The sequence below is a fragment of the Arachis ipaensis genome, chromosome B5 (assembly GCF_059453495.1).
Source record: "Arachis ipaensis isolate K30076 ecotype BB chromosome B5, ASM5945349v1, whole genome shotgun sequence".
Taxonomy (NCBI): domain Eukaryota; kingdom Viridiplantae; phylum Streptophyta; class Magnoliopsida; order Fabales; family Fabaceae; genus Arachis; species Arachis ipaensis.
In genome coordinates, this window is record NC_142440.1 from 481,503 (window position 1) to 502,108 (window position 20,606).

Sequence of the window (20,606 nt, forward strand, 5' to 3'; positions counted from 1 at the left end):
AACATGTGCAAATTGATTTGTCTAGCATTTTTTTTTATAAATATATAAAGTCTCTTTCTTGTTAATGTTTTTAAAACCTTAGATAATTTACTATGAAATATATCAATGTATGATCAATTTTTTTATTTGTAAGGATCTCAAGTAAAAGAATTGCTAAAATTATATATAATTAGTAATTAAAAAAAAAAGAAAAAATAGGACAAAAAATAAACTCGTTTAACTGATTAACTCAAACGAATCAAATCGAGTTAATATTTTTTAAATAAATTAAAATATATAAACCAACTCATTTTTTTTAATTTTAACTCGCCATTCATAACGAGTTCACTAGAACTTGCCTGTCAATTCATGTGAGAATTCTACAATTAAATATGGTGTAGTAATAGTGCTCAATTATAGTGCTCAATTTTTTTTCTTATGGCATTCTAAATGGTCTTTCTATTCCAATGAACCCATTAATACAAGGACTATATCTCATTTGTAAGAGAATCAGTGGACTTAAAATTAAAAGGAATAAGAACAAAACAAGATAAGTAGTCAAAGGAACAAGTTGATATTGAGAGAGTTTAGAGTTTGAATTTCGCTTTTGCTTTTGCTTTTGTTATTGCCACTCCCCAACTCCTTCCGCGGGAGCTGCATGTAAGACAAGTGTGTGAAACGCAACACCGTTTTTTTTAATTTAATTTAATTTTCCAATTTTTTTCTCCGGAACGAAAAGCGGGAGGGCATTATGGTAAAAAAAAGGATTTTGGAAACTAACCCTAAGAAACAAATTCTTCAATTTTCCGCCAGCCCGGATGTTTCGCGACCCTGCCTTGAGACAATTTTTCTTCACCGCAGAGCCTAAAGTCGTTTCTCTTGGTTTTATTTTTTTTTTCATTTTTGTTCACATTTTCTTACCTCTCTCTCTCTCTCTTTCTCCGCTCTCTATAACTCACTCACCCCAGTCGCTCAGCTTTTGCGCTGAAACTCTTGCTCTTATATAACTCCACTCAACATCACTCTCTTCTCTTCTTTCCCTTTCTCTCTTACACCCTCAGAACTGAAACCGAAGCTTCATTAATGACCTTGCATGCATTCGTTTCTCACTATCTTCTCCTCCTCTTTTCTCCAATCACCTAAACCACACATTATTGTTTCTACTATTTCCCTATTTAAAATACCAATAATAATACGATAGTGTAACCCGCATGGATAAGTAGCTTTCGTCAAAGAAGTAACGCCTACCTTCACAGAACAACATCATTTCCTTCCTTATACTCTGCACCATCTTTTGCTGCTTTCCGGTAATACATTAAAATCTGTATTACTATAACAAAGTCTTGATCTGTGTGTTGAGAAGAAAGAAAGAGTAAGTGAGCAAAAGAAACACATCGAAATGGCTCGTGCAACTAACTGGCTATCGTTTTCGCTTTCTCCAATGGAAATGCTAAGGACATCCGAGCCACAGTTCCCCCAATACGACGCCGCTTCAGCCACCACCAACTACTTCGTAGATAACTTCTACGCCAACGGTAATTACTAATTACTAATTAATTAATTAATCACGCCATCATATGCAATTAACCACACACTGAAAGCCAAGCTAACAATACTTCTGTCTATTAATCTTTTTTTTTTTTTGGTGCAGGTTGGGGAAACCAGGGGAAGGAACAGCAACCGCACGGCATGGTGGAGCAGTCGCTATTTATGACGAGCTACGTGGACTCGTCGCAGAACCTAAGTCACGCGCCGTCGCATGCTGCGGCGACGACTGTGGTGCCGAAGCTGGAGGATTTTCTCGGCGATTCGTCGTCGTCGATGATGCGATACTCCGATAGCCAGACGGAGACGCAGGATTCGTCGCTGACGACGCACATGTACGACCACGGCGGCGCGTACTTCGGCGGCGAGCACCAAGATCTGAAGGCCATTACTGGATTTCAAGCTTTCTCCGGCGCTAACTCGGGGTCTGAGGTGGACGACTCAGCCTCCATCGGTAGGGCGCAGCACGGCGGTGGGAACGAGTTCGGAACTCGCTCCGTTGATTCCTCCGGGAACGAGCTGGCGTTCTCCAACGGCGGCGCTGCCGCTACCGCTACCGGAGCTTTGTCACTAGGCGTAGCGCAGAGTTCGGCGGAGAAGGCCGTCGTAGTATCCGATTCCGATAGTTCGAAGAAGATCGTCGATACATTTGGCCAGCGAACTTCAATTTACAGAGGAGTCACTAGGTAGCAACGATTTTCAGTTTCCATAAATTAAATATTTATTTATTTATTTAATATTACTTATCATTTATTATTATTGTTGTTGAAATGGATGGTTATCTCTTTTTCACTCTGAAAGGATCTTTTGGCGTGTTGGGAATATTGGGAATGTGATTAAGTTATTAACCATAGTGTAAATGAGGTCAAGGGGTCATGAATTTCTAGCATTCCATGTTCAATTATTTTTATTCTAATGTCTGTATTTTTGTACTAATAAACTTTGTCATTTGTATTTTGATTTCAGACACCGATGGACTGGTAGATATGAAGCGCATCTATGGGATAACAGCTGTAGAAGAGAGGGTCAGGCCAGAAAAGGGCGTCAAGGTTGCACTCTCTCTCTCTCTATATCTGTCATTTTATTTAATTATTTTTTGAGATAATAGTAAGAAGAAAATGAATTTGAAAAATTAGAATATATGTATGCAGTAGTGAAATTTTGATAGGGGGATGATACTGTGCACTGAAAAGTGGGTTGCATGCATTGAAGGATGCATTAATGGTCGAGAGTGTGGTAGGACACCTGGGTTTCTTTCACAACACAGTCTATTTTATGATTGACTGATGTTGTTATTGTTATGTTATGTGTGGGGGGAGTATAGGAAGTATATTTTACATTTTTATTACATGTACCAATGCTAGCTAGCTCCTACACTACACACATAGAGTAGTAGTAGTAGTAATAGTACTTGTGACTTAACTGTGTTGTTTTGCTCCCTTTCATTTCAATTGATTTGATCCAATGTGCCGCCATTTTGCCCCATGTGATTCGGGTGCCTCTGATTTCCCTGTCTCCTTAGACATCGATACATATTTTCAGAGAAGACTAATAATCTAAATCTCGCTCTCATTCTCTCTCCTCTCTCTTTGTGTACCCTTTTCATGGCTAATATCTATCCATCCATCAAGAGTCATAAATCTTGTTGTTCTGTTCTGGGTAGGGCGAGGAGTGGGGACTTTAACTTTTGCTTTTGCTTTCACACTTGGTGTGCCAGTGAAAGCTGGGTTTGACCACATCACCAATCAGCCACCATATTGAAAATTTTGTACTTTCTTTTTTTTACTTGCATTGAGATGGTTGTGGTGGTGGAGTGTTCACTATGCTTAGCTAGCTGAAAGGCTTTCTTTCTTGACAGTGGGTCTGGCATATCTCTGATTAATAATGTCCTCTTCTATCTTAATTGGTTCTGAATTGAACTCACGGGATTTCTTAGATCTTGTGTGTACTAGAGACAAATAACAATTAAAAAAAATAAATAAATATTGTAAATGAGTCACTTTATTGCAAGATAGATATGCGGAGAGAAAAAGGAAGGCCAGAAAGTGATGATGTCTAATTGTCTATAGTCTCTTTCTAATGTGAAATAGGCAATTCGGTGTTCCTTTTTTTCATTCTATGTGGCCGGGATTTGTGATATGTCTTTGAAAATGTGGGCTATGTACCTAGTGGGATTTTTTAAAATTATGCCAAAAGGGAAAAACTACAAGATTATAAACTAATGATTATTGTTAATAGTTTTCAACTTTTTGGTACAATTAAAATTCGTCTCGTCCTTGTACTTAGAAAAGAGGGTGGGGTACATGGATCTCATGCAATGATGTGGAATTGCATAGTCGTTTTGATCCATCAGTATAGCTACCTAAAATGGTGGTGAAAGAGAGAGAGAGAGAGAGAGAAAAAAAAAAGAAAGTAAAAAAAAAAAAGGATGCTTGTGCGCATGCATCGTGGCATTTTGGCAAGCATAGGATCTCTTTTTTTGCTTGGTCCTTCTCTTTTTTGCAAGAATAGTAATTTTTTTGCAGATAATTTTGACTATTACATAATCTAATGTTTTGATATTCTTGGCTTATGTCCTTGCATATGAAACGTGACTTGGTGCATCTCTGGCTGCCACTACAGTCTACTTGGGTAAGAAAAGCTTCCTGTGAAAATTCTACTCGTTCAACCTATATTAAGCTTTTGCACAGTTATATATACATTGTTTTAAGATATGGTAGTTTTTTTTCTGAAACTTATTAGTAAATTATTATCATGGTTATCATCAGGTGGATATGACAAAGAAGAAAAGGCCGCGAGAGCTTATGATTTGGCAGCTTTAAAGTATTGGGGTCCCACTGCTACCACCAACTTCCCTGTAAGGGTCACTTCCTTGTGTATTATGCTTTTGATCCTTTCTTAGTTGCTTTGTGTGCATGAAATGATCCTACGTTTATAGCTGAAAGGAACCTTGCTTGTTGAGATGGGACTAAAGATTTAGCTATTCTATTAAAGTAATAATGTTTAATTCATATTCATTTATCTGAGTACCTATGAGCATATACATATGCATCGCATGCTCAATCTTTTTGCTAAAGTGGATCTAGGTAATTGGCTGTTGTCAAAGGAATATGCTTTACTTGCATTGGTACGTAAAAAGTTGAGGCTAAGGTGCCAAGAAAAGTGGATTTTCTGGTCAATTTTTGAAGGTAAAACAACAAAAGTAATTAAAAATAAAAAGAAAGCAGAGGAGGCTTGGTCAAGGGACTAATTCTATATACAAAAATATATAGAAATATTTTATGCAACTATTTTATGTACCTCAGTTCTATGCATGAGTGCGAATAATATATCTTTAATAAATAATAATTCGGGGTTTACTTGGTAACTTGAACTGGCAAGTTGCAACATTTGCTTATTAATTATTTCTACCTCTTATTCCATAGGTTTCCAATTACCCAAAGGAACTGGAGGAGATGAAACATGTAACAAAGCAAGAATTCATTGCATCACTGAGAAGGTTTGTCTGCTTTGGCCTGTTAAATTTGAAACACTATATTATAACTATACTTATATGTGGGTACTGAAATACGTGACTATCTTTTTTGCAGGAAAAGTAGTGGCTTTTCCAGGGGAGCTTCCATATACAGAGGTGTGACAAGGTATGGAATTTCAAATGACTCAACATCATCTTTAATTTGATATCATTGTAGAGAATAATACATGTACTCATCTTTTCTCGTATACTTTGGTCCTATATCTTATGCTTGTTTCCAATTAATCCTGCAGGCATCACCAACAAGGTAGGTGGCAAGCAAGAATTGGTCGCGTTGCCGGAAACAAAGATCTTTACTTGGGAACATTCGGTAAGTATTTCACCTTAATTCATTTTCACCTTCATTCAAATTGCTGAGCTTCATATACTATATGCTGATCTTATGTTATCACTTAATCCTTTTCTTATTTATGGTTGACAGCAACTGAAGAGGAAGCTGCTGAGGCATATGATATAGCAGCTATAAAGTTCCGAGGTGCAAATGCAGTAACCAACTTTGAGATGAGCAGGTACGATGTTGATGCCATAATGAAGAGCTCTCTTCCTGTTGGTGGCGCTGCGAAACGCTTGAAACTCTCCCTAGAATCAGAGCAGAAGTCTGCTATCAACGCCATCACCACCGGCAGCCAGCAGCAACAACCAGTGTGTGCAAACATGAGTGGCAGCAATATCAACTTCTCATCAACCATACATCAGCCAATTGCTTCCATCCCCTGCCGAATCCCATATGATTCCGCGCCAGCTTATTATCACCACAACCTCTTCCACCATTTCCACCCCACTAACGGTGTAGAAACCGCCGTAACTTCTGCCAATGCCGCTGGACTGACTGCACCGCAAGTGGCGGCAGCAGCACCTGAGTTCTTCATATGGCCTCCCCAGTCCTATTGAGTATTAATAATGACCTGATCAAACTAGTAGTTATCTTTCGCTAATTTTAATTTTCTGCTAACAAATCAAGAAGCTATAGTCACTGGCCGCACAATTTAGCTGACCCGGTTCAAAATTCCCCATCTATAATTAACCCTTCAGCTGCTAAGTAAACATAGATAAGAGGTTTAATTTTGTGGTAGTCTTAATTAGTTACAGTAGGAAGGTGGGTTATGTAACTAAATTTACTCAAATTTGAGGAATATTTTGAGTTGTGCATTATTATATGGTCTTGCACAAGAATTCCTGTATAATTCTCCTCTTAACATGCAGCGGTACTGCAGTAGTATCAGTTTGATCGTCCTTGTCTAAATTATTACCAACTTTGTTTAGCCTTTTCTCTTCACTGACTACTCGTTTTATACATTTTTAACATTCCGCAAACATTTTCCCGATGATTTCTTAAAATATTGAAACCAATTACTTAATTAATTATCCTGCGATCAAACCTTGCTACTGTACCTCGAGCAATTTTCTTCAGCGACTTATTTCATTATTACCAATTTACTATAGTTCATTGTAAAACGACGAAAAAAAAAAGGGTGGTGGTATTTATCGCACTACAAACTTAACATTAAATTTGCGGTATAAATCTTGATGGCAGTAGGCTAGCTAAATAATGACTGTCTTGAACAACATGAACAATCACCAATCAAATATAAGTACACTATACCCTAATTTAATGCTACTTATTAAATTTACTCTTTTAATCCTATTAATTCACATTATTTACACATTATTCAAAAATGTTGTTGGTTACTTATACTTTTTATAGCTATATTTGACGTTTCTCAACCTATTAATAAGAGATGTTATAATGGTTTTTTCTTCGTGAAACTGACCCCTATTGTCATATGTGCTAAAAAAGTCATGCTACTAATAAGTGATTGGGTGTCATGTTTCACAAGAAACTAGAAAATCAAAATGAATATGAATATAGAGAAATGTTTTTCAAAATTGAGCAATTATCTTGAAATATCTCAAAGATGCATGAGTGGATGTTGGAAGCATCGCCCTCCAAAATGATTCGTCAATAGTCTCTCTTCCAAGCAAAGTTAATTCTTTCTTTGTTCTCTCACCGCCATGAGGTCCACCCTTTGAGCTCCATTTGGTGTTTGTGCATGTTCCAGTTCAATGAATTCATTGTCTTCACTAGTTCTGAATAAAATAATAAAACTAGTTTAAGCGTGGATAGATCCAGAAGTCACAGCAAGGGGTGCAAAAACTGATGCAATTATTTATTCATTACGAGACGTATGTATATATGTGAACAAAAGAGTAGTTCGAGTTTAAACTTACAATGTAACATGACACTGCTACACATATATACTGTATGGAAAAGAATAGGGTACCAATATACTATCTTTTAACTTACTACTAATAATAATTGATTATTATATTTTAAACACATGTATAAGGAGACATATCTAGAAAATACATCTATAAAGATACTTCCATTAAATATAGCTATAAAAAAGATATTTTTATTAGACACATCCGCAAAGACACTTTCATTAAACACAATTATAAACAAGAGTTGGCAGAAGTTGATAGAAATATTATTAGTAACGTAGCGGATTAATGCTTTATACATATTTCGGAAATTTCGGTGGCCCTCTAGATCGTCTCTGGTGCTAAGAATAAATAAAAAAATAAATATCATTCACTCGAGAAGTGCCACAGTTTAGTTCTTTTTTCTTTTGTTTTTGGTCAGTGGCGCGGTTCAAAATGGGTCATAATTTAGTTAAAATAAATGAGTATGGGCTGCCAAAAAAGCTCAAGGAGTCTGTTTCTTGATAGTCTGCAAAGCTACATGACTTCATGGCCCATGAAGACACTTTTTTAATAGACCCTGCTGCTTACGTCTTACTTGCAAGTTGCAAGACGCATCAAATTGCTTGGAAATGTGGCTACTTGTGGGGGGAGTTTTGCGTGATGAATATGCTGTTTTACGGTTGCAGACTTGCAGTGCTATGGATGGGATCTTTATCATGGCTTACTTATTTCCCAAGAATCATTGGGAAAGAAGTTCATGGTAATCAACTCTCTTTTTATTTAACAAGAGACCTAATATCAACTCTTATATCAATCATCAAGATAGGAAAGAAGAAATGTGAAAGGCTAGTGTTTATTGTAGCGCGATAGGGGATTGCATCTATCTTCAGAGATATTTACATAAGACGGATAATACTTTGTCAATTTTCAAAGTTTATTCATGTCAGCACGTTATACTTTTTCTAATTTCTTTTCATTTATTTAATGAGGCCTTAGCTTTGGCTAAGATGGTCCAATTTTTTAAAAGACATTTCCTCTATGCCTAAATGGTTGCGGACTATGATACATTGACTTTTTCTTTTTATTGCTATTACTATTCTTCCATAACTACTGAAGGAGAAAGGGAAACACAAGGGGCAATTTGATTGATAGGTGAGATTCATGTAGAGATTGCACAGCTGAGTCAAAATAGTTACAAACACTCCTGTGCATGAACATAGTGAGCTCACAAAAGCCGAAACCATGGTTGCTTGGGTTCTCTTCTGACTACAATTCCATGCCAAATTACAATCCTACTAAAAGCTTGAAGAAAAACACAAGCTCGTGCATTTTGGATTCAGCTGTACACACTGCTAAAATGGCCATTCCATACATAGCCTTCATTAACATTTATATGCGCAAATTAAAACAACAAATCAAGCATCACTCGTTGATTAACTCCCTATGGCGGTTGAGATCCTTCAAGTAACTAGAGCAAGTATAGTCCTCAAGGTCACATGCCTCTAACAAGAGTGATCTTGTTGCTGGTAAGTTTTGTTTGAGTTCAATAGCTGCTACTTCACCCTTGAGTAAGGGTACAACCTATTGTTATAGCAAGAACACATCATAATTGAGATTTGAAATACTAGTTACTGCTCCAGTTCACTTTTATCTTTAATTGCCACAAAATGGTACATCTTAGATACATTGATCCTAGGATGTACCAAAAAGTGACTGCAAGGTATAAAAAAAGAACAGGGGAGTAACTAAATCAGGTGAATGAGGAAATGAGTGCTGATTTTTTTCTTACCTGATTCATGAATGGTCTCTTGGAGGATATCTGGTGGACACACAAGGAAGCTGTTACCATGGCATGCTTCATTTCAATAGGATCATATTCCCCTTCTAATCTGGGGTCTGCTATTTCCGTCACATTCATTGTATCCAGCAGTGGCTTAGCCTGACAAAACAATAGTATATCATTCTTATTTTGTCCTTGTCATAATTAAATAGAATATGTAATCTTTGAGCAAAATTGAGAGTTATAAACATCTTAATCCCTTGGTGTTCGAATTTCAATTAGGATCTTCCACAAGATATAAAAGGGGCTACTAAGACTTACCCAGATCACAAGGCTTTGCCTACTATCTGAATCGACAGCACGACGACCAGTTATGATCTCCAGTAACAAAACCCCAAATGCAAATACATCAGTCTTCTCATCCACAACTCCATGCATGAAGTACTCTGGAGCCAAATACCTACAGCCATTGATGCAACCAAGTGTTTTAGATAATGAAGTTACAATAAGAAAACATGTTAAGAGCTAAACTTGAGGCTGCAATACTAACCCAAATGTGCCTTCTATTGGGAAGACAACGTGGTGAGCCCAATTAGTTGGAAGCCACTTTGCCAATCCAAAATCTGAAATCTGAAGTTTATCACAGAAGCTATTAATGGTTAGAAAAAATACTTAACATGAAAGCCAAGAACTTATTTAGACTACTATGAAAGTACCTCAGCTTCATAATTTTCATTGAGTAGTATGTTAGAGGCTTTGATATCCCTATGAATGATTCTTCTAGGACAATCTTGATGGAGATACTGCAACCCTTCTGCCACTCCAATGGAGACCTTGAACCTTGTCTTCCACTCCAAGCATTCAGAACCTGACATGTTGAACACCTCTTAATTTGCAAGCAACTTTTATCTATTGATGTCACTTTCTGATACATCTTTGGATATCAAAATACAATTGTGGAAAAAAGGTGATAGTGGCAAGATAAATGACAATGGATGGATAAACAGAAAAGTGCAAGACCAAGAAATGAGAAGGATGTTGTATTTGGTAAGCACTTCAGAAAAAAAACGGACAACAAGACAAAGACAAAACAGAAAAGTTGTATCTTTGTTCTTGTCTCCAATTTTTCAGTAGACAGACAATTGAACAAAATATTGTTTTAAATAAGGATTTATATGTTTCTGTATTTATCTCTTTCTCCACAGAGTTGTATCCCAGATGTTCTTGATATTTTAGTCTTGAGACGGATATCAAACGAGTTCCAAGTGATGAATGCATCAAACCCACCAAAGAGCAACGAAGAAAGGCTGCCATGTGGAGCATATTCTAGTACAAAGTAGTGACCGCGTTCAATCCCAAACCCAACAAGGCGTGTTGCATTTGGGTGGTTTATGTGTGCAATGATCCCAAGTTCTGTCAAGAAATCACCAGCTCTGTCCCCAGCATCCTTGGCATTCTTCATTAGTCTCTTGACTGCTATAACTTTCCCATCAGGTAGGTGCCCTTTGTACACTTCTGCATGGCCACCTTTACCAACCAGGTTCTCTGTGCAACCAAAAGTTCCAAGAATTAGAACAAAAGAAAAGTCAAGTTATGATGTAAATTGCTATGTAACTGTTTCTGATCTTATTAAGGATTGAGGAATATTCAATTTATTTTTGGTAGATAAGGAAAATATTCAAATAATCAAATATTCAAAAGTCACCAATATTTATTGGATTTAAACTTTGACTTATAAGCATAATAAATTTAAGTTGGATTGATGACATGGGGCAAAATCTAGTTGAACTTTTTTCAATTCTAATGCTGAAGGATTCTAGGCTCTGAGACTGGCTCCTTATTCAAACCATTTGTCAACGGTTTTTCATTAAAATTATTTCACTAATTGACTAATAGTGGATATTATATTAAATACTCCTACATACGAAACATATTGCGAAATTGGGTCAAAAATAAAGGCTACAAATTTGATATACCTATTTGTATTTTAGTGAGGCTGCTTTCATTGCTAGTCTACTATTTTGCTATACGACCATCTTTTATGCGTAATTTAACTAATTTGTAACAGTAGTGTGAACATTTTTTCAACGTAGGTTGATAGAACAAGACCAGAATAAATAATTATCTGCATAATAATTATAATAACTATAAATTTTATGAATTACGTGGTATGTTTTTAATGTATGATTATGATTATTCCGGGTCAATATTTATTTGAAATGGATAAAAGTCATAATCATATGTATTAATTTCTTCAACTACTACCATTCAAAATCAATTCCTAAACGAGAGTATCCCCACACTGCAGGGTGAGTTTGAAAGAAAGAACCTCATATACCAACCCTTTACGTCCCCAATAAATGAACGTTTTGGAAGACATGAGAAGACAAAGTTAGTAGGCCGTGTCACTGACAAAATTATGGCCAATTCATTGATAAAAATCAAACGAGGAGGGTTCACTCTTCAAAATCTTATAATTGACAACAGATATGTCTCTTTTAAAAGGACACAATGCCCAAGCCCGAAGGCCAACAGTGGGACAATTTATGACTGCTGGTAGCCGAAAGCACCATCAAGGACCACGCCTGTGTTTTGTTACTGTCAGAAACAGCATCCTCCCCAAGCACTTTCCCAATGGAAAATAAAAATATAAAAATGTTTGCTTTTTCATGTTTTATTTACATGTTAATAACCTATAGCAATGATCAAACTCACAATCGTATCTAATTAATCTAACTATAAAAAGATAGTATTAGATTTAGCTTTTATAAAGAGCAGTGTTAAATGAATCTAAGAGGTGTGAAAGAAGGGACCCATGATCAGTTTTGTGTCCTTGTCTAGCAGAAAAGGGAACCCTATGCTTTTTGGTCAAAAAGTCGTCTACTATTTCTCCCAACTCCCATGTTTGGCAGTAAGCACCTAATCAACTCCCCAACCTCATGGCGCTGCTGACCCTTTCAACCATAATAACCATATAATTTCTCTCAACCTCCCCAAAATTAGTAAAATTTTAAATATATTTAATTCATTAAAAATTTAAAACTTTTATTAGTCGCAATTAGCATTCTTTTTACTTCTAGCTCCAATTGTAACTAACTATTAACCAAATTCTAATAATAATAATAATAATAATAATAACAAATACTTTTGGGGTAAATTTCATATTCGTTGTACCAAAAATGAAAGAAGGCAGAAAGTTTTTGCATATTCTTGAGTCTTAAAGTCTCAAACTAGTGGTAAAATTATTCCCTCCTTTTTATTCATCTACACCAAATTTGCTACTATCAGCAAAATCACTTACAACTTTGCAAGTTGAAACTTGAATTCTTGAAACTAGGCATCAAACATGAATAAAAGTAAAGGAAAATGTAAAATGAAAATAAGGGACCGAAATAGAAAGTAGCAAGTTCTGCTAACCTGGGTTGAAATCGTTAGTTGCAGCTGCGAGTTCCGCGTAATCGAAGTTCCTCCAAGAAGGCTTCGTCGGAATAACACCTATGTCGATGCTATCTTCGGCGCTTCGAATCCGAGCAAGTTTCTTAGCAAAACCCTTCCTCGTGATTTCGTTCCCCGCAGAGAGCAGAGGAATCGTCGTCAATTTCTTAACGCTCTTGAACTTGAACACGTCGATCATCGTCTTCCACTGCTGCAAGTTGCTCTCCTTCGAATTCGTTTTTCTCAGCGCCGCCGCTGCCACCGCTGGCGGTGGCGGAAGCGGAAGCTTCTCCGGGGAGAAGGAGCTGCTGCTGCTGCTGGTGGTGGAGTCGGATTCTGTTTCAGAAACAGGAGCTTCCATTACACATCTCGGAGATGCGTCGTCGTCGCTAGAAAACTCTCTTCCGTTATCGCTTTTCGAATCCATTCTCTTCATCTTTCTTCGTCTCCTTCTTTCTGCTTCCGCTTCTCTCTGCATAAACAACAAAACGCACCGTTTAAAACAGTTACAGAAAACAAGGAGGGAAAAGAAAATATGTATTCATTCATATCTTAAAAAAAAAATAATAAAATTATATATTTTTGTAAATAAAAATCGAAAATAGTAGTCATGAAGGAAAACAAAAACAGAGTAGGCATTCCTTTTTATACAGGGGAATGAAATGAAAGCATAACATTTATTATTTACTTTGGTTGAGGGTTTAGTGATCCATGATTCACAGAAGAAAGAGAGAGAAGTGAGAGAGGGTTCTTGTTGTTGGGAGGTTAAGAAGAAGCATGCAGAGAAAAGGTGGTTTTTATTAATAGGAGAAAATCCAAAAAGATATTTGAAATATTTATATGAAGTAATAATATTGCGTGGCCAAAAGAAGCGGTTTTCATTGGTATTGGAAGTGTTGGATAGTGATGCAATCTATATGGCTTTGCATTCAAGCTCGTCATTTTTGGCGCAACTAACGCACAAAAGCAAGCACCTCCCAAGTGGGAATTTAAGTGCTATTAAATAAAATAAAATAAAATAAAATTTTATGGGTATACTAAATTTGGTCTCTGAATTTACATGCGAGTCTCAATTTAGTCCTGAGGTTTCAATTGCCTCATATTAGTTCCTGAGACGATTTTTAGTATAAAAATATTAATGGAGCACTGTTATAGACTATTAGATGTCATGTTAAAACTTGTAAAATAATACAGTTTTGGTTTTGGCATTTAAATAGTTCAAAAATGGCATCGTATCACTTATTTTGTTAGGTAAAATTTTAATAAACACCATTTATGATATTGTTTTTGGGTTATTTGAGTGCCAAAACTAAAACGACATCATTTTACAAAGTTTAGTGCGGCATTCGGCTGTTCACAACAATGTTCCGTTAATATTTATACGTTGAAAATTGTTTCAAGAACTAACATGAGTTATGTTCATAAAATTTAAAAATTAAATAAAGACAATTAAAATTTTAGGGACTAAATTAAAGTTTGCATGCAAGTTCAGAACCAAATTGAATATTATCTGTACTTAATTGATCTTTTTCTTCTTTTGGTGGAATGTTTGACCTAGGTAAAAGATTTGGTCTTCCATATGTTAAATATCAAACTTGCGTATTGTGATATGCTTCATCAAAGTTGATTTATTAGGATCCCATTATATTGTTATTGCTTGCACAAGTCACATATTTGTTACTTCCCTCGTTAAACTTTCGGAAGCTTTTGCCAAACACTTAGACATGGAATATTTAGACAAAAGGAGTATTAGGGGACAGCAATTTTTGTGATTTGTAGCCATCAAATAGTCATTAATGATGAATTTAATGGTGTGAGATTTTATCCAATAACTCACTTTTCTTTACTGATTATATGCTAGCCAGAATTTAATAAAATTGCTACTCCTAGACTTTTCATTTAGACAATACACATACACAAACACCCAAAATTTAAAAAGAGAGGTAATAATACTAATCACAAATAAAAGACATTTTGCATGAGAAACCCTAGCTTAAGGCAAGTTGTGACATTTTTAAGGTACTTTTAGTTTTTCCATAAAGCAATAGGCATATATTTGGTCATTTCTTTTAGTATTTAGTTAAAAAACATCTTAAGATTAAGGATGAAATGAAAAGGTTTCAATCTTTGAATGCATTATATTGTATAAAAACTTAAAGTTTACTTTTTATTTATATATTTTGTTAAGACTTTCTACTTAATTATATATAGGAGGATAATTAGAAGAAAGAATTGTGACTCCTGATCATTACTCAATAATATTTGTCATTTTGGTGAAAATTTTATTTTATTTCACATTGTAATAATATACTATATTTATCAATTATTTTCTACTTTAATTTTATCTTCTACATCACACAATTCAAATTAAAGCACAATAAAATATAAAACATTAACAATGTCAACTATATATGGCCTTTGTGACAAATAAATTATTTAAAAATAGTTTAGTGGAGAATTCAATAATGGAAGTAATTAATGAAATAAAGAGCTTTTAATTAAAGAGACTGGAATATTTAGTCACCAAAAAAAGGAGACTGAAATATTTTATTTTATTTTATTTTATTTATTTACTACTACTACTAGTATTATTATTATTATTATTATTATTATTATTATTATTATTATTATTATTGGTAATAGTTTAGTGGACTGTTATTATTTATTTATTTAGTTATAATGATTCATCATCGATAGATAGATGGGCAATCTGTTTCATTTCATTTGTACATATATTCTTTCATTGAAACATCGTCAATATACATAGCTTAGAATATACATATTCCTCCCGTCAATATTTATTATCAGGTAACAGATACGGCACGTTTTAATTAAAGGAGACATGCATATATATATATATATATATATATATAGCAAAGTACAGAATACAGAATTGTGTTCATTTAAACAAAGACTTGTATATTATTAATTAAATCAGCAGTGCTAGGAAATAATGCACAATTAATATATATAACAAGTTTTTCAATTATTATCTATATATGCTTATTCGCTTCACGTCCAGTCATTTAAAATTTGTGTTCCTTTCCCTTACTTGTCTAGTTGTCTCCTTTGGTTTATATTTATATAAAATATATTAGATATACACTAAAATTAATCACTATAATTAATTATTAATATAAAATATATGTTAAAATATAAATATAAATTATAAATAAATAAATTACATATATATTTATACAAAAATATATTAATAATTAATTATAGTGTATAAATAATATTTTTATATTTATATATATCATAAAACTTGTTCTTTCCATAATTTTAAAAATCAAACTAAACCAATCAATTTAATCAACTCAATCTATCATGAACTAATTAAAAAATATTTAAAGAACCGACAAAACTTAGTAAATCAATTATTGAACGGTCCAATTTTTTAAACTGAAACATTAGTTATAGAATAAAAAAAAGTATGTTTTTTAAAAAATATATATTAAGTAAAAAATATATTTTAAGGTTTAATCTTAGTTTTGCTTTTCGATTTTCGATTCTATAAAGATTTTTCAATTTAATAATGAGTTGATTTTTAGAACCTTGGACAATTCTATCTCTATACCTTTTTAAATATTGTAATTTTTGTAAATTGATCGATCGAAGGGGGCCAATAATGTAGCAGACAAGGGGGTGTGTGGCATTTACCAATTTATTGCTATTTAATTTGATTTGTGAGCAAAGTAAAAGTGATTAATAAAAATAAGAGCAACTAATAAGTATATATATACCCTAATTGAGACTGATTGTCCTTTCTAATGTTTATTGTGCAGTTGGTGTATTGTTGGGTATTGGCTAACACCATCATGCTACATGGGTAGTTGAAGGGACCTCCATCATGTGCATGTTAAATAATATACTATCTATTCAACAATTTTATTAACAAATTAAATAATACCTTACAAGCATTTCTTAAAAAATAAAGAAAATTTTTGGTACACTTAAGAAATTTATTAACAAAAAGTAAAAAGTTAAAATTAGGATACTTGTTATAACAAAACTCACTGGCTTTTGTTTTTTTTTTTTTTTTTGGATATAAGAACTCACTAGCTGTTTATTATGGAATATGGACTCGTTGGGTCAGTTTTTTTTAGGTTAGTAGTAAAAAATTCGACCCTTCTAATAAAGAGTACAGAATCCTAATGTTAAGTAATTAAATTTAATCTCTTTTGATATTGTCATTAAAGACCAAAATCAACCACAAAAAATAGATTAAAGCATAAATATAAAACTAATAAACAAGAAAATAATTCACACAAAACCAAATCATTCCTCAAATGTAATACAATTGAGTCAGTTTCCACTTTCCGAAGATAATTTCCATGCATATGGTTTGTTCATTTGGATTTATTGCACAATAGAATGAGTGGTGGAGCTTAATTCAGATAAGGAGTAGCCATGGCCCCCCCAAATTTTTTATAAAAAATTTAGTAGTACTTTTTCAAAAGATAAAAAATAGTTCAATTGATTTAAATACTTTATTATGACTTAAAGTATCTAATAAGTTCAATAAACAACACTCTCTCTATCTTTAGGTTCAAATATAAAAAATTAAATATCTTTTATTTATTTAATTTAATATTATTTTATATTTTACTATTTATTTAATTTAATTTTTTATATGATAAAAAATAATAGAATATTCAATAAGTATTAATATTATTGTATTTGTATAAATTGATAAAAAAATTTAATAAATATTATAAATTTTAATATTTGTCCTTCTAACTTCTTCTTTATATATTTTACAGGATATATATTCAAATTTTTATATAAAATAATAATAAAAAATCAAAGAATTGATACATTTTTTAAGAGGAAGGCTAATATTTAAGAAGGAGAACATATAACTTTTACAATATCAATACATGTAGATAGTTCTTCTACTTTAATGAATCACGAAGAAAGTGAGATATAACCTTCAAAAGTTCAAAAAGTTATATCTGATGACTTTAACTTTAACTTTTTTGAACGAGATCTTGAAGAAGGGCTTTAAATTTAGCAATATCACTCAAACCAGAAAGATGAGATTAGACGAACTTATCTTAAATGAGGTCCATATAAAAAAATATTTTGACAATTATTTTTTATTTGGTCCCCCAAAATTTTGTTTCAAGTTCCACCACTGATAGAATGGACTTTGCATTGTTTTGTATGTTTTGTTATTTTTGCTGAAGCGAAATGGCATTTGTTGCATAGATTTAAGGTTATAATTAACTATTATCAAGAGCGAAAATATATTTGGTTTCATATAAACATGAGGTGAAAATTTTATAAAGGAACAGTATAAGTATAAGAAAATAATGAGAATAATTAATAACCTGAATAATAGAATAAAAAAATCAATTAATTTAATTAATTTTTAATTATTTTAGATTTTATATTTTAAAAAAATAAAAATTTGTAAATGGTGCAGTTAGGTTTAATATTATGTTAATTTTTTTTTTAAGTATAGTGTATTTTTATTTTATTGGACTAATTTTAAAATTTATTGTTCACATTATTTACAAAAGTCATTATCTACCTAACAAAATCGTTTTATAAATAAGCATTTTATGTAAAATTGTGTATTATAATCTTTTTATTTTAACTTATTAATATATTTTATTTTAGGTAAACAACATAAATATTGAACAACGGTTTAAAATAAGAATGATTTAAATCAGATTAATAATTAATTAAATTTATTTAAAATTTTTAATTTGAATAATTAGGATTAGTTAGTAATATGTTCTAAAACACACTGCGACTTCTTTTCTCTAACCGCACCGTGATCATACACAATTCCCACACCGTAGAGAGCGCCAACCTAAGGTGTTCGACGAAACCGCAATTGCCGCGAAACGTGCCTTTCCTTCCGAGAACGGCACTGTCCTCGCACCTTGTGTAGTCACAACCGTGCATTTTTAATGAACCCATGCTCCTGTCGTCACTGCGATTCACGACACCAGAATCATCGCCACAGCTGCTATCTCGTGATTACTGAGGGCGGCGCCGTTGCTGCTAACTCAAGCTCATTATCCGTTTTTGGTGTTGAAGGTGTGCTATCGGGACCGTTGATGGAGTCATCAATGGGTGAATGAGTTTCTAATGTCCCATCGTCCTACATCAGTGATCATTCCAATCAATTACATGGCAATAGTATTGTAAATTTGAGCGTTGATGAGGGTCAACGTGATGACAAAGCACAGAGTAGAAATTTTATGTGCATGTGGATGTTTATTTTTCATGCAAATGGGATGTTTGTTATTAATACGAAACGGTTCACCTGCACTTGAGGTTGGTGACAGCGGGAGACGGCGGCGCTAGGGAGCTTCCTCGCTGGCGAGAGGGGCTGCATGTTCGGGTAGGTGAGGGATGGCTTGCTGCGGTAAAAAAGGAGTTTGGGTTAAAAGAGGTGTAATTAGGTCAAAGTGATGTTAGGTAAAAATTATGAGTTTAAGGTAAAAATAAAATTGAATGGCTGGCAGCCCATTATTTACGTTATTTGTATCTTTTATTGTTCACCTAGCGGGATTGCATGTTATAAATAATATTTAACTTTAAGGAAGATTTCAAGAGAATGACGTATTTATTTGTGTTCTTTCTATGGGTATTTATTCTTTATTTCTTTAGTTTATCTAAAATCTAATTCTAATAAATATGAAATTACAAATCATAATAATATAAATGCAATTGGGTCAATTAAATTAATTTAATTTTGATGTAAAATAATTCAAGTATATTCAATTATGTAACATCACATTAGTAAATAAAAATAATTAAATTTTACTTTTATTGTGTGAATGATTATTAAAAAATATATATAATTCAATAACTATATAAAATATTTTACACAGTATATTATACTATGAGTATATCAAAATCAGACTCTAATTAAATTAGACATAAGATATTTTTCTTTTGTGCAAAAAGTAGTGTATAATATTTGTAGTAACCTGTTTGGTTTAACCATTTTAAGTTTACAGCGTTTTGTCCAAATCCGTTGACATTGCGGTCCCCTCCTTGAATATGTTGCACCCGCAAACCCCGCGCCAAAAAACAAAATTCTGAATGTTGAAGATTTGTACCAAAACACAGCATTGGGAAAAAAGATAACTAGGATAGTTATACAGTTATACTAACTTTACTAGGGACCAAAGATATATTAATGAAATCTCGATGATATATATCATAACATATATATCCACTTTCAACTGTGTTGTCACAATGTTACGTTAGTTATCCCCCAATCTCAAAGCTAGTACTATTAACATATTACATATATCTTACAAGGTCATTGTCAAACGCAAGAAAGAGAGCTTTTTTTTAAGAGGGAATTTAACCACCTACATTGTTATTAATTAAGTTGGTGAACTAAACCCGTTATAATGTGTTCTTTCAATTAAGTAATTTTTTAACATAGATTTAATTAATAAAAAATTATTAAACCCCACCATCACCAACCTCACAAATCATCTTCATCATCGTATGTCACACTTGAAATAGGAAAGTGGCCATAACTGAATTCAAACTGAACCAACAAAGATATCTAATTGTTCCCTCCAAATCTCCAATATAGCTGTAATTTTTACGGTTCCGCTACGTTACCAACAGCATATCTGCCAACTTCTGCCAACTCTTATTTATAATTGTGTTTCATGGAAGTGTGTTCGTGGATGTGTCTAATAAAAATGTCTTTTTTATAGCTATGTTTAATAGAAGTGTCTTTATAGATATATTTTCTGGATGTGTCTCTTTATATATGTATTTAAAATATATTAATTATTAGACACATCCACGAACACACTTCCATGAAACACAATTATAAATAAGAGTTGGCAGAAGTTGGCAGATAATATGTTGGTACCCTATACTTTTCCTAATTTTTATGCACAAGGTTATGCCTTTAGATTGACCGGTTTTGGTTATCAAAAATCCAAGGTGGGGCACCAACTTAATATACACAATATCTTTTAGGGGATGATACCAATGTGGGTTAGTTATGCATGCCACTTCTCAAAACGATTATTTGCAATGGGTTTGTTGTTCTATACGTCTCTATCTTATAATAAGGTAGTTTAGGGACTTTATTAGCATTCACGTATTAATGATTTTGAGATACCAAATTAGGGG

The 20,606-nt window shown here is 33.3% G+C and overlaps 2 protein-coding genes across 2 annotated transcripts; one reads left to right on the plus strand and one right to left on the minus strand.

Moving 5' to 3' along the window:
• The first annotated feature begins 808 nt into the window (after nt 1-808).
• LOC107642280 (AP2-like ethylene-responsive transcription factor AIL6) lies at nt 809-6,289 on the plus strand. Its single transcript, XM_088486235.1, has 8 exons — nt 809-1,514; nt 1,631-2,210; nt 2,491-2,573; nt 4,293-4,381; nt 4,950-5,023; nt 5,115-5,165; nt 5,293-5,369; nt 5,481-6,289. The coding sequence occupies exons 1-8, from the start codon at nt 1,379-1,381 to the stop codon at nt 5,948-5,950; spliced, it is 1,560 nt and encodes a 519-aa protein (XP_088342361.1). The 5' UTR covers nt 809-1,378; the 3' UTR covers nt 5,951-6,289.
• A 2,101-nt stretch (nt 6,290-8,390) lies between these two features.
• Nucleotides 8,391-13,441, minus strand: LOC107642284 (Protein kinase superfamily protein). Its single transcript, XM_021122725.2, has 8 exons — nt 13,168-13,441; nt 12,462-12,951; nt 10,332-10,589; nt 9,761-9,912; nt 9,595-9,674; nt 9,366-9,504; nt 9,054-9,203; nt 8,391-8,845 (listed from the first exon to the last, which is right to left on the minus strand). The coding sequence occupies exons 2-8, from the start codon at nt 12,913-12,915 to the stop codon at nt 8,687-8,689; spliced, it is 1,392 nt and encodes a 463-aa protein (XP_020978384.1). The 5' UTR covers nt 12,916-12,951; nt 13,168-13,441; the 3' UTR covers nt 8,391-8,686.
• Nucleotides 13,442-20,606: the final 7,165 nt, after the last annotated feature.

What these genes read in the sequence shown, in the direction of transcription:
- LOC107642280 (XM_088486235.1), top strand. Translation starts at nt 1,379, where the DNA reads ATGGCTCGTGCAACTAACTGGCTATCGTTTTCGCTTTCTCCAATGGAA. An exon ending in CTGCTACCACCAACTTCCCT is followed by an intron (nt 4,382 to 4,949) that starts GTAAGGGTCACT and finishes CTTATTCCATAG; the next exon opens with GTTTCCAATTACCCAAAGGA. An exon ending in ATATACAGAGGTGTGACAAG is followed by an intron (nt 5,166 to 5,292) that starts GTATGGAATTTC and finishes TTAATCCTGCAG; the next exon opens with GCATCACCAACAAGGTAGGT.
- LOC107642284 (XM_021122725.2), bottom strand. Translation starts at nt 12,915, where the DNA reads ATGAAGAGAATGGATTCGAAAAGCGATAACGGAAGAGAGTTTTCTAGC. An exon ending in CCAATAGAAGGCACATTTGG is followed by an intron (nt 9,505 to 9,594) that starts GTTAGTATTGCA and finishes CAATGGCTGTAG; the next exon opens with GTATTTGGCTCCAGAGTACT. An exon ending in AGAGACCATTCATGAATCAG is followed by an intron (nt 8,846 to 9,053) that starts GTAAGAAAAAAA and finishes CTATAACAATAG; the next exon opens with GTTGTACCCTTACTCAAGGG.